The sequence below is a fragment of the Anser brachyrhynchus genome (genome assembly GCF_964034855.1).
Source record: "Anser brachyrhynchus genome assembly, chromosome: 3".
Lineage (NCBI taxonomy): Eukaryota > Metazoa > Chordata > Aves > Anseriformes > Anatidae > Anser > Anser brachyrhynchus.
Genome location: NC_137696.1, coordinates 4,236,368 through 4,252,404, shown reverse-complemented (window position 1 = coordinate 4,252,404; position 16,037 = coordinate 4,236,368). Strand labels below are relative to the sequence as shown.

General features: G+C 36.6%; 1 protein-coding gene across 1 annotated transcript in view; it reads right to left on the bottom strand.

The window, feature by feature from the left end:
* The window catches only part of TASP1 (taspase 1), an 83,760-nt gene that overhangs the window by 35,071 nt on the left and 32,652 nt on the right, over positions 1-16,037 (bottom strand). The window contains 5 exon segments of the mRNA XM_080587162.1: positions 5,858-5,936; positions 6,789-6,908; positions 11,408-11,443; positions 11,445-11,498; positions 12,588-12,694. Of these exon segments, the coding sequence (XP_080443288.1) occupies positions 5,858-5,936; positions 6,789-6,908; positions 11,408-11,443; positions 11,445-11,498; positions 12,588-12,694 (396 nt within the window).

Genomic DNA, 16,037 nt, shown 5'->3' with positions numbered 1-16,037 from the left:
AGACAGACCGCACGTGCCCACGCACTGGCAGTCACTGGGCTCCACAGCAGCCACTACTGCTCTCAGTGCACGGGTATCTCAAAACCAGACATCACAAGTCAATTTACTGGATTAAAACTTCCTTGAGAGGCATTTCCTCCACACATTTGCAGATAAATCTATGGTTCCTGTTGGAAATGAGTTTTCAAGTAAGAGTCTACGGTTCAGCAACTTCTTTAAGCACAAAGGAAGATGCTGGCTATGGCACAGCTCAACAACCAATTTACTGAGCACAAGACATCTTTTCTTCACAGGGGGCATTTCCTATTCCACATTACCTGCTCTGTCCTCCAGCAAAATCATCCATGAGGTACACAATGGACTTGAAAGGAGAACAAAACTGAACAAAAGTTCAAACAGAAGTTTGAGCAGGAAGAGGCAGTGGAAGGAGGAGTGAATACGCTCATTTCCTTATTGACGATAATTTTGAAAAGAGGAGAACATGGGCGGCAGCAACTTTTTTAAACAGAGGTTTGGGAGGCCACAACTGATGAACTTATCTGTCAAGTAAATTCAATGTATCCAAGAGCAATTTCACAATCTTGAACCATATTCTAGAAAACCAAGTCATACCCAAAATTTAAGGAAAGACGATTAGCTTGTAAGGATCATTACACTGCCCCATGGCTGTTAGGGCTGGCAAAGGTACACACAGCAGCAATCTCAACCTATTGTGAAACAACTCTCCTAATTTCTTATTTTATCAATCCGTATGAATATCTGATGGGAGGGAATGAAGATAAGTGAGCCAGACTTGTGTCAGGGGAGCCCAGTGACAGGACAAGAGGCAATGGCCACAAATTAAGAGACATGAAATTAAATCTGAACACAAGCAAAATCTTTACTATGAGGTGGTCAAACACTACAGCAGGTTGCCTGGAGAGGTTGTGCAATCTCTGTCTGTGGATATAATAAAAACCCAATTGGACGCTGGTCCTGGCAACCTGTTCCAGCTGACCCTGCTTCAGCAGGGGCTGGACTACATGATCTCAGGTTCCTCCCAACCAAAGCAATTCTGTGATATTTCACAATATAAAATGTGCTATTCACTTCACTGAATGATGCATCAAAAGAAAAGTATTTCCAAACCACCTTTTGAAGTATCTTAATGTAATCCCTAAAATGCATTTATGAGAACAGAGGCCACTCTATGTTTATGAGAACGTCTACCAGACTAAATCCTCACCTACATCTCAGTTTGGGTCCAGAAACCTGACATACCTGCTGCTTTCTCAACAAAACATAACTTTGGGCTCAGTCCAGTTATATTCATTAATATGCTTATTTTTTCTGAAAGAACTCAATATATTTAAAGATTGTACTCTTCCCCTTTCTTTAGGATTGTAAATTATAATTAAGCCCCATTTAAATTAGGACATCACTTCAACATTCATGTACCAAACATGCTCCTCAAATGGATTCTACTAAAAGTCAGAGACTTTTCAGCTTTGTGTTACAGAATTTCTGCATTTTCTAAATAACCCAAGACCTTAAGTCTATCTTCAGAAATGCAGTACCAAAGGGCGTGCTGGTTTCATTGGCTGCTATATACACACAAAGCACACCAGCCATACATGAAGAATGGGTAAGGATGCTTTCTACTAGCTGCTGTTGTAAAGATGTTAAAAAGGAATGCAACACATAATTCTCCGTCTCTTTATTTCCACTCAAAAATTCCACTTACACTTCCGTTTTCGAACTCTCCTCCATTAGCTGTTACTGTAGATTTTATATCTAAGGCTCTGTATCTCCAAAAAAGAATTTTTACTTTTCAACTTATCTCCCAGGAAAAACATAAACTGCCTCTTCTTGGCACAGTTAGTAGACCAATATCCACAATCATCATGGAAGTCCCAGCTGGGAAGGAGCCTGAAGTCACAGTTGATATTATTTTGAATGAAAAAAATATGCACAATGTCTTTAATTCATATTGCATTCAGGAAAAAATAGGAAATGTTTTCTTAAAGTACAGCCAAAAGGCAGACAATTGTTTCTCCTGTGGTCGGATTTTGTTCACAAATATTTTCCTGCCAAATAATACCCATCTTCCTGTGTTTATATTCATATACCAACAAAAAATATTTATTAAAGAGTTCCAAGTGACCCTTGGAGTGTGCCTTTGGCTTTTGGGAGGGTTGGGTGCTTAAAAGGGGAGGCTGTTCTGTGTGCACACACACAAGTGTGTGCATGTCCGTGTGTGCACGGGCACAAATGCATGTGTGAGCTTTTAAAGGCAAAAGCTGTGGTTTTATACTACTCTGAACCAAAAAAGAGTTTAGCTTCTACTTATCTTTATGCTAAATAAAGGCCATTGGCAATGCCTATCTTATTTAGCATGCTTTCACTCAATCTCTACCACCATTCTTGCATGGAATGGCTCTTGCATTCTGTTGTTAGGTGCCACAGTTAAGGCTGCACAGGTATCTTACCTATGTCTGTAACAGCAACATTCTCTGAATTTCTTGAATTTTAATACTCATTTTGAGATACTTACAGCATTCCTATAATATTTATCCTTAAGCTGCCAGAAGTCCCTAAACCATGTTGGTTTTTTATCAGAAAAAACATAAATTGTAACATAATTCAAAGTTCCTGCTTTAAAATGTCTTCCCAAAAAAACGATGCAGAACTCAGAAAGATTTTACTCGTTTAACATATAAACTGAGTTTCAGACTAACAGTTACAAAATAGACGTTGAATTCAAGGCCCTTTACATGCAAAGTCATTCCTAAATTCCAAAGTCTCCCCATTCCTGTCATCATCTTTTGATTTCAGTTGTTCCACCCCCTGCTGAACTATATCCATATAATATGAGTTTTACAATATCCTGTGTATTATAAACCATAAAGTATCTTTTGAAAAGCCAAAAAAAAAAAAAGCCAAAAGACAGTGTGACTAAACAACAAGGCCAAGAGACTGTTAGAGGTAAGAAAACACCATTCAACAAGTTGAAGTCATGCCCAAACAAGTTCAGAACCACCACCTTTGACACATCCGATGTAAAACCATGATAAAAATGGCCAATATTTGAGAAACAACTTGCTAAAGGCATAACAACTAATACTAAATCCTTTTTGAGTATGTCAGAAGCAGGAAGCCAGCCAGCATCCACAGGGCCAACAGACAATCAAGATGTAAAAGTGTGTCTTCAAATAATACATGACCATTAAAAAAAGCTACATGAATTTTGGAAGTACTTTTAATGAAGTAGTCTTTCTTCTCTTTTACGAGGAAAACAGTGAAAGATACGTCTCAAGCTGAAGCTTTGAAAGAAGGATTTTAGAACAAAATTAATAAAAATCCAAGTACATAAACAACTGAATTACTAACTGTGGCATTCAAACTGACATTTCTTTTTCCAAGAAAGCTTCTACACAGTTCAGTCATCACAGTAAGAAAAACATTCCCATCAAGGATTAAATGACTGAGCTTCCAAACACAAGTAAGAAATCTTTAGAAAGTCATTTGAGCTATAGAAAAGAAAGGTATCTCCAGCTTGCAAAGCCCCGATGTCGCATATCGCTAGAAGGTTACATAACAGAGTGGAGGTGCCAATCCTAGTCCGGTACTTTTCCTTGCAGACCTGCAACCACCCTCTATTCGAAACTGGACACCAAACTGTCTGGAGTTCTACTTTGACCCAGTGTGTCCAGTCCTATGTTCCTGCCAATTCTGAATGGATTGCGACATGCAAGTGTTTGTATTCTGTATACTTTGAATTACTATCCCAGACTGCCTTCCCCATGCCAGAGGTTTTCCCTGGCTTGTTCAATCTTTTTCTTATCTCCAAAATCCAAAGACAGGGATCTTAAGATATTTTACAAACACTGGCTCTTAAAAATTGCTTGCAGAGAACTAATGCCAAAAAATATCCCTTCTCAACATTGAATATAAAGGCTGATTCAACAAACTCTCAAGGCTCAAATTTTTATCCCTAGCTATCACTGAAAAATAGTCTCTGGCTATCTAGAAAACAAATTTATTTACAAGATAAAACATTATGAGCTTCTGAAAATGGAAAAAAGAATGGTATTGATTACAGAAGAGTTCTCACTTCCTGTAAACATTTCTATCTCCCGCTCTTTCTCTTGCTCTCTCTCTCACACACACAAACTTTAAAGGAAAGCCAGAAACGAGAGTTTAATTAAACACCGCTAGTCTGAATTTCAAATCACCGAATAAACAGATGGCCATGCTTCATAGACCGCCAGCAGTCTATTTCAATTAACTGTGATTGGTATTAATATAACGCGATGGAAGCTAGAAGACTTGAACCAAGGAAATACATTTATATATGTGTGTGTGTGTGGGTTATAAATAGTGTAACATTAAAGTATTTACCATTATATAAAATTAGTACCATCATAAAAGAAAGGAGACTTCTGTTTAAGGCCATCATTAAACTCAGTCAACCTCCTGTAAGTATATCAGGATGTTTGTCTGTACTTACATAGACTTCGAATCCAGCTGACTTTGTAAAGAGCAGTTTAAAAAAATTAAATAAAGGTGTCCTTCTCAGCTTTTCCACAAACAATCTCCAATATTGGCCTTATGCTCACCACTTACTATGGTCCCCAATTCTACAATATTTATATATATTTGCTTACACGAGTAAGCATTTTTTAAACTAAAATCAATATGGTGTTTCTTGTGCAGAGATGTCTTCCAACACTTCTGCATTTAGTATCATAGATTTTGCATCCTGAAAAGTAGTTTTTCTGTTTAATACTGCTCATACAACCAGGATCAATCATAAGATGAAATTCAGTTCTTTCAACAGCTTTTACTTTTTATTTGTTAATTTTACTTGCAACTCCTGCATAACTTCATCTTAAAACTTTTGTGTTCTAAATATTTATCTGGTATTTAATACAACACAGTTATCTTTTCAGTGTCTGTTCCTGACATGTCAGAAACATCTTGGGTTACATTCTCCAATTGTACATAGTGTTATGAGCTATTATCCTAATTATCTACTCTTTTATTATTTTTCTTTTGTTACTATTCCTCCTGTCCTGTTAAATTTAGTAGATCTGTTGTTAAACTTGTTTTTACAATTGTTGTCTCCAGTGCTCAGCATTCCAGCCAACAGAACAGCTCAGTGTGACAGCAGACTGGAAGGCATAATATGAACAAAATACTTTTGTGTGTCCAGGACCCTGAGATTTCCAAACGGAAGAGAAGCCACCCTAATTCTTCTGATGTTGCATTCACAATTTCTGAATAAATGATTTCCAAGATATATGTTCTAGTCATTTGTTTTTGCCTTTTCCTCTTCCATTTAAGAGGAAACGAGAGCTTCGTGAAGAACAAAATGACTTAAATATTCACTTAAAATAATACTTAACCATTTTGGAGGGAAAAGTGCAATTTGTAGCATTTTTGTATCGCAGGGACCCTCTTATGTTAAGGACCCTCAAATTATCTTAGTCCTCTACAGAAGGCTTACAGTTAGAGATGCATTTTGTTTAAAACAGTACTAGACTTCTAAAAACAGTTCTTTAAAGGACAACAGGTCTCTTAAAACATAACAGATAGAACACATCCTTTCAGTGCAATAAAAGTTCAAGTGGTTGTTAAGTACAGTGACTGATGTAGGCATCCAACAGAGATTAATTTATGGATTTAAAGACAATACTGGCGTATATATGTGTGTGTGTGTGTGTATATATATAAATACAGTGAAACAAATATAGAATGCATTATGGAAATAATGATAATATTTTAATTAATCATTTATATTAAAACTATTTTGGATTTGTAAACAAATTACAGAGAGATAGCAACATTTTGAAATATTTATAAAAGTAGCAAATACCTGAAGTACTCACAGCAGTGGAGTAAGGTGTATGAGCTCCTGTATTTTCAGCCCAGCAGCCACAACCATAAAGAGCTGCCTGAGTAAAGAAACACATCTTTCATAAATTTAAATATCCAAGCTATTGGGTTGTTTCAATCTCTTAAAAAACAAACAAACAAAAAGGACAAAAAAAAAAGAAACCTGAGAAAAATCCAAGTATTAATACAACAGATAAGGAAATCATAACAGTCAAAATAAAAATTCCAATCCACTTCGGTGTATCTTCCAATAGTACTCTTCAGAACTGAGTGATTATCTCTAGAGGTATAGTATTCTAACCTAACCTTAGAGAAAATTAAGTATAAATATCAAAACAAAATAATGCCAACTGCTCCCTTTCATATAAAGTTCCTTTCATTCTCCTATTCCAAAAGGAAATCTTTAATATGTTTTGAAAGAGACAAATGACAGTGGCAAAAGTGCACCAAAAATACACCTCTACAGCAGAGCATGGCATTATTTCTGATGCATTTCAAAACTCCCTTGCTTAATAACAATAAAGAATGCCTACAACTGATTTGTTCTTTTAATACCATTGTCGCTTCTACCAATTCATAAGATTATTTAAAAATTGAATAACTAGGACAACTTCCCTAAATATTGATAAAAATCCTATCTAAAAACACTTCAGGCATTTAAGAGAGTACTTGTAGTAAGCAAGAGGTATTTAAGCTGAAAATTAAATATTAAGAGCTCTGGCAAAAGGTAACTAAAGAAAAAGTTCTTACCTATCAATGTCTTATAACACTGATGCAGGATACTAAAAACAAAACTTACATTCCAAGACAGTGATAATACCTTCAGAGTTTAATGGGAAAGGGAGGAAGAACATCAGTTTGCTACCACAGCTCTACTGAACAGGCATTCCCAAGTGAAAACATATAATCACCTGACCGACTCTTCCAGGATGCTTTAGTGCTAAACCTCCACTGGAGACAGCAGCAGCGACATTTCCTTCTTGGTCAACAACAACTGCACCAACTGTATCCAATGTTCCTGAGTCATTCTCCTGCAGGATACACAAACAGAAATAACTACTAAACTAGCATATTAAAGTCAGATTATGCTTTTTAGGAGTGTGCAAACTAACGTGCACAGAACCAAATGGCAGGCCCATCAACAAAACAGATTTGTTATCATGCATATTGTACTGGTGATGCTGCCATGAATCTTCCCAAAATGTTCTCTTGCCTCCGACAAGACCTGAAGAAAGCTTCTCTGGAAACGAGAAGGAAATAAGCATCTCACAACTCATCCAGTGCTTAGATTACCTGCCTTTACTCACAAAAGTACCAAAAATCCTTTTATGCTAGTGATGCACACTTGTCCACTAAGAAGTGATTCAGGAATTCATTCCAAAGATACCGTATCAAAAGACCTCTCCCAAAAGCTTTGAGGTGGCATTTTCAGAGACTTCTGATCTTTAAAGCTATGTACGATTTTAAAAAAGACACACACACACACACAACCAAATCAAAAGAAAACAGAATTCACAAGCAGCAATTTACCACGTAAAGAGAACATTCAAATATTCTGAGCAAGACAGGAAATCCCCCCCCCCGGACAGATTCTTTCTGCCACGTTTGTTCTTACTTTAGCAATCTCCAGTGGCTTCCTGGTTGAAACAATTTACCCTCCACTCCCTCTGGGTTGCTCAAAACGTTTCCTTACTTCCATCACTTGCGAGGCACATTTCCTCCCCTAAAAGCAGGGGTCTTTCAGCATCTATTCCTGATGTGAGCTCTCTGCCTACTGTCTCACAAACACTTTAGCTCTCACCTCTCACCCTCCAATCTCCCCTTCCTTCCCCTGTTTCTTTAACACACCACACTCAGTCACTCTATCAGAAAGAGCAGTTTTCCCCTCTGCCTAGGCTTCCCCTAGATTCCCTTCTCTGCCCAAGCCAGTGCAAGGCACTCTGACTTCATGCCCAACTGCACACTTTTAATGGGACACAGGATGCAGTATACATAAAATAAAATGAATAAACAACACCGATACATCATCCATCACACACTCCAAAGATAAACACTGCTTCTGCACAAGCCCTCAACCCTTGAACTGATCGATCTTTCCTCTGTAGATATATACCTGCTTTAAAACATAAAGTAAAGTAAAGTAAAGTAAAGCAACGTAAAGTAATGTAAAGTAAAGTAAAAATAAAACTTATTCAAGCAAATAAACCCTAAGGATGTTAAGCTGTATTTTTTCACATAAACATGTTTTTTTCTGGACTAGAACCCAGGTGTAAAAGCAAACTAAAAAAAAATCTATATTTAATTATTCAACTTCAAATCATCAAGCTCCCATCATCAATGAAAATTTACTTGGGCAGAGTCACTCGTCAAGCAGAATTCCTATGAGACTCATGCTGGTGATACTCTGGCCACACTTCACATAGATATAACGCCTTCAAACTAGCTATTAGGAACAATTTCTTTACTCTGAGCATGCTGAAACACTGGGACAGGCTTCCTAGAGAGATGGTTGATGCCCCAAGCCTGTCAGTGTTCAAGAGACGTTCGGACAATGCCCTTAGCAATATGCTTAACTTCTGGTCAGCCCTGAAGTGGTCAGGCAGCTGGACTAAATCATCTTTGGAGGTCCCTTCCAACTGAAATATTCTAATTGACTTAATATTGCACCAGTCTTGAAATGAAATACATATAATGCAATACTACAGTGTTCTACAGTATTTTTCGTGCAACTGGAACCCCTAAGCAGGAGTGTCATCCTCAGCTCTAACCCAGGACAACAGTAAGCTTCCACTCTTGAACTACACACCTGAACAAGTTCTACACTCAGGAGCTGGCCATATTCAATATTAAAACAGATGAATGCTCTAAAAGTAAAGCAGAATAACTGAAAAGAGAAGGAGAGGTGAAAAATTATAAATCCTAATTCGGGTATTATTAGCCCAGTTAGAACAACACTACTAAGTGGATTGCAAAGATACTGGGCAGTGGAGCAGGCTGCTCACTGGAGGTACAGACTCCCAGCCCTTGGAGATTTTCAAGATTAGACTGGATAAATTTCTTCCAAACTTCTATGATTCTATGATTTCTGTATAGAGAAGAAATACTAATAGGATGCAGGTTTTGTCGTCCATCCGTTGCCCCCCTCTTTTATCAAAGGAAATTATACCCACAACAAAAAATAGATTGATAGACAACTACAGATGTGAAAATCAAGCCCATCAAAGTTAGGAAATGCCAGAATAAAGGCCACCTGTGTAATCTTAATTCATGTTAAATCAAAGACTTGGGGTTCCCATAACGAACAGAAATACATGGTAGATAGATGAGGCTCAGTATAGACCAGTATGTTTTCCATATCATCTGACAGCAAAGAAAAAATGCTTGCAGCCTTTTTTTGCAGCATCTTATTGCTCAATCTGTCATCTAACTTCAGATCTAGCTCTTACTTGCATAAAATATTTGCCTTGCACATTTTTTTTCAGAGATATTTTAATCAAAAACCCACAAGCATTTACAAATATATGTTGCATGAAAACTTTCTTCAGCATTATTTTCTTTAAAAATTATTTACTTTAAAAGAAGATCTATTTCATATCAGTATTTGCTGTCAATACAGTGGTATAGCTTGCTTGTTTGGCTTTATTTTATTTTTAGATAGGGAAATTTAGGAGGCTGGAATTTTTTGTTTATTTTTTTAAGGGAAATGCCTATTTTAACATGCCCCCTGCCCAGCCTTCTCAAGGAAATTTGTACCAGTAAAACAAAGCAAATCTGCATTCTGCTTCACAGAACAGAAGTAGGGGCTGGGGTGTAGATTGTGATTAGAAAAAGAATCACTGCTGATGTTACCTTTACTCAGCAAACTCAAAACCAGCATGGACCAGTTCTATTCCACATGCAATGGGAAAATACATGACTGGATCTATTCTAGATTTATCTCTATATTTGTTCCCATTTCAACACTATTGACTTTACACACTTGTAAGTGATACCATAAATGTCTATTGTTCAGCCTTAAAACTCTTCCACCTACATAAAGCATACCAACAACCCTATGATTTCTGAATCAGTGAACGAAGAATTCTTCACAATCTAACAAAGGTATTGCCTGTACCTCTCCATACAAAAAGGCATTACGCCCCTGAGGAGTTCCAGGAAGAATGCACCTGGTGAGAAGACTTTCAATGACATGTTTCAGATCTACAAACCATATGAACATCGAAAGATTCAGGATCCTGTCAAGTTGATACCATGACAATCAACAGAAATGTGTTAAATACTACAATTCACAAAGTTTATATATATATATATATATATATATATACACACACACATATATATATATGTATTTTAAAGTAGGCAAACTTAACAGACTGTCAAAACTCTAAAATAAGTCCAAATTCCATATGGGTCCAAAAGGGACTATAAGTGATCCAGCTTGCTTGCCCATAACTTTTTATGTATCTAATTCATAAATTTAACACCTTAAACTTCGAAATTTTGCAAGTTCCCGAGGAAACTTTATTATTACTTGGCCATATCTGTTAACAAATTCCATATTTAACTTAAGCTCATAATTTATATTAACAAGTCAATTTCAAAAACAGTTTGGGGGGTTTAACAGTGTAGTACCACAATTTAAAAATAATTTGTTGTGTAGTTTATATTTAGTTTTCCCATGGAACTTTATTACATTTAAACAGCTTCTCATTCTTTTTCAGATTAGTATACTTAAATTTTTATCAAAAGCTACGTTTTCAAAACTGTACATTTTTAGCTGGTTAAATTTAAATTTAACAGCTTAAGCTTCCAGTTGATTTTGACCTATCTTTCTTGGTTAGCGATACTATATCTTTACTTAATCCTTTCAGTTATGTTTTCCATTCAAATTTAAAATTGTTAACATCCTTTCTACCTTGCTCTTCTCCTGACTTCTCAAATTTCAGAGATGAAAAATGACCAGGGTTTATAACAACTGTGCAGTACTGCGGCACATGAAGCAGGTAAGAGACTGAAAGTAGACAAACAATAAAACAGCTACCAATTCCTGCTTACAGGGACAGGTCCCCAGCTCCAGAGAAGCACAACACAAACAAAAATAAAATGAGTATTTAACAATTAAAACTTAACCTTGATGAGAATGCTTACTTTTAAGTAAGCATGTATTTAAGTAGCTATAAAAATATTTTTAAGATTTTATGAGAGCTCAGCTTTGACAATATTTTTGTTGAATATTTGTCAATATTTTTGTCAATAGTTTGGGGATCACAGTTCATGTGCCTCACCCTTGATAAACAGCCCCTTTCTAACAGCTTAGCAAGAACTATTCTACTTTTCTTGTAAAATTTACTCACAGAATTTTTCATTTCTATTTCATTTTGAGGAGTTAAGACTGCAATTATCCTATGTTCTGTGCAGTAAGACAAGCAGTCCACTTTGTCAGCGTGGTTTGGTTTTCACCCCCCTTCCATGGACACGATGCACCCAGAATGTGGACAAAACCACTGTGTTACTTTACAGCATTACTTACCGGTGAGTAGAGCTCTATTTGATCACCTCCTTTACCTACCATCATTGGCCTTTGAGGGTCTCCCACAAGTGCTGCACATGACTCTGGAGCCCTTGAAATTTCAAATTGCAGGTCGGTAAGCTCATGCATTGGCATATGTTTCAAGCATTGACTTGCCCCTTATTACATGAACTCCAATACTACACAGAGACCCCTCCTCCCTCAGTTACATTTTAACACTGTTAGGAAATGGAAGTTTCACAAGGAAATGCGTGAAGTCACGTAAACAGGAAAAGCTGCAAAACCAGTAAATAACTTTCTCCCTCCTCTAGCCTTACTTTCTTTACAGGTCTTACCTCCCTGAATACTGAAAATTAGCACCCTGATAGAAAAAAGTCCTGATCTGAGAAGAAAGAAGAAAATTGCTGAATTTATCACTGGTTTGCATTTGCATAGCAAAAAAAGTTGCATTCTCTGTAGTCCAATTCTCTATGATTTGTACATTATTTATACCAACATATGCAGCTAAATAAGGCAGTGGTCAGTCAGGTTACCAAAGCAAAAAGAAGCGGCCAACCCAAATGGCCACAGGCCCCAGATAAAGCACAAGGGTTTAATTCATTTAGCTAAAATTTAACAGTAAACACAAATACCGTGATCTATGTTTTCAAATGATAACAAAGGCTCTAAATTTAAACTAACAGAGTGAAGGAAACAGAGGGAGTCCTAATAGTTCTGTAGTACAAGTAATAGGGACCAGGTCAATGCTAGATGCATGCACAGATGCATATGTTTACCTACCTGATATTTCAAATTTCACCAATTCCAGCTCCATAATGCAGTGCGCTCAGGAAACATTTAAAAAGTGGGAAACACTGACAGAGATCCCAAGCTAAAGAAAATGTTTCAGGAAATAATTATCTGTTTGTGTTTACATTTGTCATATTTATTTCCACTTCAAAATAGGCAAAATACATTTTCCATAGCATAGACAAATCCAAAGTGAGAGCTTGGCTTTCAGATAGCAAGGCAGAAAGTTTTAATTTGCACTAAGTTACCATTATATCATCCGAACATATGGGTGGCCAAGGAGAAGGATCTTTTGAGGCTACATTAGTCTGACCATACGTACAACACAAAATTTATTAGCAATCAGCTGTAAGCTTATAATGACACAATAAAATTTGAAACACAAACTAACCTTTTCATTTGATTGTCTTCTTTTCTTAAGTTGAATGAGATCCGTTTCCACCTTTTCAGCCAACTCCAGCTTCCTCTTGTTCCTCTTAAAAGCTGCTAAACTAAACCCTATAAAAATATTTCAAAACCATTTAACTAAATAAAACTTACTTAACTTAAACAAATACTGATAAGTTTACATTTTGGAGGTCTCTTTCCCCACACTCTCAGCAAAAAGCATCAATAAAAAAAGCCTACAACAAAGTATTTAAGTTCCAGTACAAGATGTTTACATCTTTTCCTAAACGAAAAAAAGTTCTACTATTGTTCAGCAACAGTGATGGGTAAAATAACTAGTAGAAACAAGTTGCAGAACACATATGGAAGCTATGTCAGTCTAAATATCTCTCTGTTTGGCAAAGTAGCAGCGCTACACAGAAGAGAATGGAATAAATGGCTTGCATTAAAATTATTGTTTTTGACTGCTGACAAGTAAATAGATACCATGTGAGCTCATTCTGATATCCATAAAATTAGGCTACTACTTTATTACCTTATTTGAATATCTGTATGTTTACCCATATATTTAAAGCCACACAATAATCAAGCAATATTTTTATGTTCCATAATCCAACACAGTATAAAGACCACCTAGATCTTGAAAAGACAAACATGTATTTTCCACATCTAAGTCCCACATTCAGAATGAAAGTGTTTTCTAAAGTACAATAAAAAAAATATTTAAAAAATGTTATGCTGAAGAGTCCAAAATGACAAGTTGCCATTTTACAAGTTTCAGTCCGTGAATAACCTGCAGATATTGACAAATTTACTTTAAATCAGTTATGACTTCATTTTATCTACATATTGAAATAACATTTCCATTGAAATATAGAGAAAAGAGGGGAAAACAACGTCTTTTGTCACTTGTTCAGGCATGGAAAATTAAGTTATTTGGAGGGCAGAGGTATATTCAGGTAGGTCACTAACTCAGTGGAAGTTAAAAAGCACAGGCTTCCTATTTAAACTATAACCTTTTTAAAATGTCATTTTAAATGAAATTCATAATACAGCTACATCCCTGTTATTCAGAAGACCAGAACAGCTGCAAGAAGAGGCTATGAATAAAATCAATACTGCAGAGCCAAAAGAACACAACGCTTTCATTTACAACTCACACACAGTACACAGACTGAGCATTTTACTTCTTTGAAGCTTCCTATTCAGATACCAAAATCATCTAGTGAACTCTCTTTTAAACCTGTTTTAAGTCCACAAAAATCAACCTTAACCTGACACAATTATTCAAGTATATAACCTAAAAATAATGAGAAAAATGGCATTTCTCTCCAAAAAACTAACACATACCAGTTTCTTAAAACTGTAAACACGTATTCATCTGCCATCACCACGAAAGGAACTCTTCCTACCATACAGAGCTGATAGTTGCAGCTACTTTGGTCAATACTTTTTAATGTTTGAAATAAGGTCCAAGAGGTAAAAAACAAACACTTGATAATATTAATTCAGGGGGAGTAAACAAACTAACCATAGATCAAGAACAGCACTCGTTAAACTGAAGTATCGCCAAATAAACCAAGCCAGCACATTGTTTTTAGCAGAACTTTTATACAGGAAAATTTGCAAGTTGACACAATTTCAGTAAGTACAGCAAATATCTACAAGCAGAACCTTTATACGGGTGAGGAAAAGTGGTGCCTGGCCTCGGTATTCACAAAAAGTAGCTATTACATGGGGATATATATGCCTAAGCCTGTTATCTACTGCTGCCATTGGCTCCTGCCAATTCAGAAAAAAGCTGCCTAACCAGAGAAGAAAGACAAATATGAGAGTACACAAGCCCATACATGAAAACCTGAACATAAGTTTTCCTTGTACTCCAGAATTGAATGCTAGTGGTATTCTGAAGTCTTCTGCAATATTTGCATGCCTACCAGTTTGAACATACGCTCAAGGACCGCAGCAAAACTGGGAACACATGGGGTAGTTCCTAGCTGCTCTGCCAGCTATCCAGGCTGCTGTTATATGACCTCTTAGCATCATCACTCCAACTATACCTTGGTTGCTACTCATCCAGCCTCTTCTTCCACAACATATGACATTCGCCAAGTTTAATAGATGCGTTCCATCCATTCAAGTCCTCAGTTTCTAGCTAAGCGATTAAGCAATTTTCAGATTTTACTTTGTGCTTTAAGATACTATTTGTCTTTTCAAAACAATAAAAAAAAATGAAGATTTGCTTTGAAGGACATCATTGATCACAGTATCTTATTAGCACTGTTAATTCAAAGTGGTAGCAGTAAGCAAGGATATATACAGGAGAAGACAGACCATTATTGACAGCAAAGCATACATTTTACTAGTTGATAAGAAAAACTAAGTAGGAAATTGGGTTAGCAATGTACCACTTTGTCCATGTTTATAGAATGAATGACTCTCATACAAAGCAGTAATTTTGGCTAACAAAAAACTGCTGCATCCCGAGGTGTCAAATATTTTCAGTTCACAGGTACCTCAACTGCCTTTTAACTGTATGCTGGGGTAAAGACTTATCGTGCATTTTCTCTCCACTGCTTTTTTACTTTGCTGATCTCATGGGGGAGCAGTGGTGTTTTGCTCCAACAAAGACTCTTCTTCTGGATGAGAAGGTCTCTAGAACCCCAGGAGATGGTGCGGCACGTATTTTGTTGTGTAGCTTAAGCTATGTCAGATGTCAAGCAGACAGACGGAGAAGACAGTTTTCTAGTACCATTGAATGATGTAGGTTGGAAGGTACCTTAGGAGGTCATGTACTCTAGCCTCCTAGTAAAAGCAAGCCCATTGCAAAAGTGCTGCACAGGAACTTATGCAGTCAAATTTTGGATATCTTCAATGATGGAGATTCTAGAAATTTTCTGGGCTCCTGTTCCAGTATTTGATTAACCTCAATTTAAATTCGTATTTTTTTCCTACTTATTCAGAATTTCCCACATCCTAATTTATGTCATTTCGCTCTCATCCTATCCCTGTACAGCAGACATCCCCATAACTAATATGACACTTAAATGACAAACACAGAACAGACTATGATAAGGAAGCTAGCATAGTGTTTTTCTAGAAAAAATACACAAACTTTCCCAGCTTCTTCCACCACAGTATCTACAAAACTTAATCACTAACTCCTACCATGAAAGATACCGTGATATTTGTCATGTGGGCAAGTTCATACTGTTATGCTAGCAGATGTTAAAAGAGATGCCAGTCGTGGTTCATTCAGTTCTTTAGGATGACATGAATTTTGATCAGAAATAACTGAGGGTCTTGGGCAGAGGAAGGATTGAGAGGGGGTGTCATTTTTAGGGAGCTGGGAGTGGAGGAGGGTAGGTTTCTTTAATAGTGTGCCTCCTTTCCCTGAGTTACTTATATGTACATAGAAGAAGAACACCTAAACACAGAGCAAGTTCATAATTCA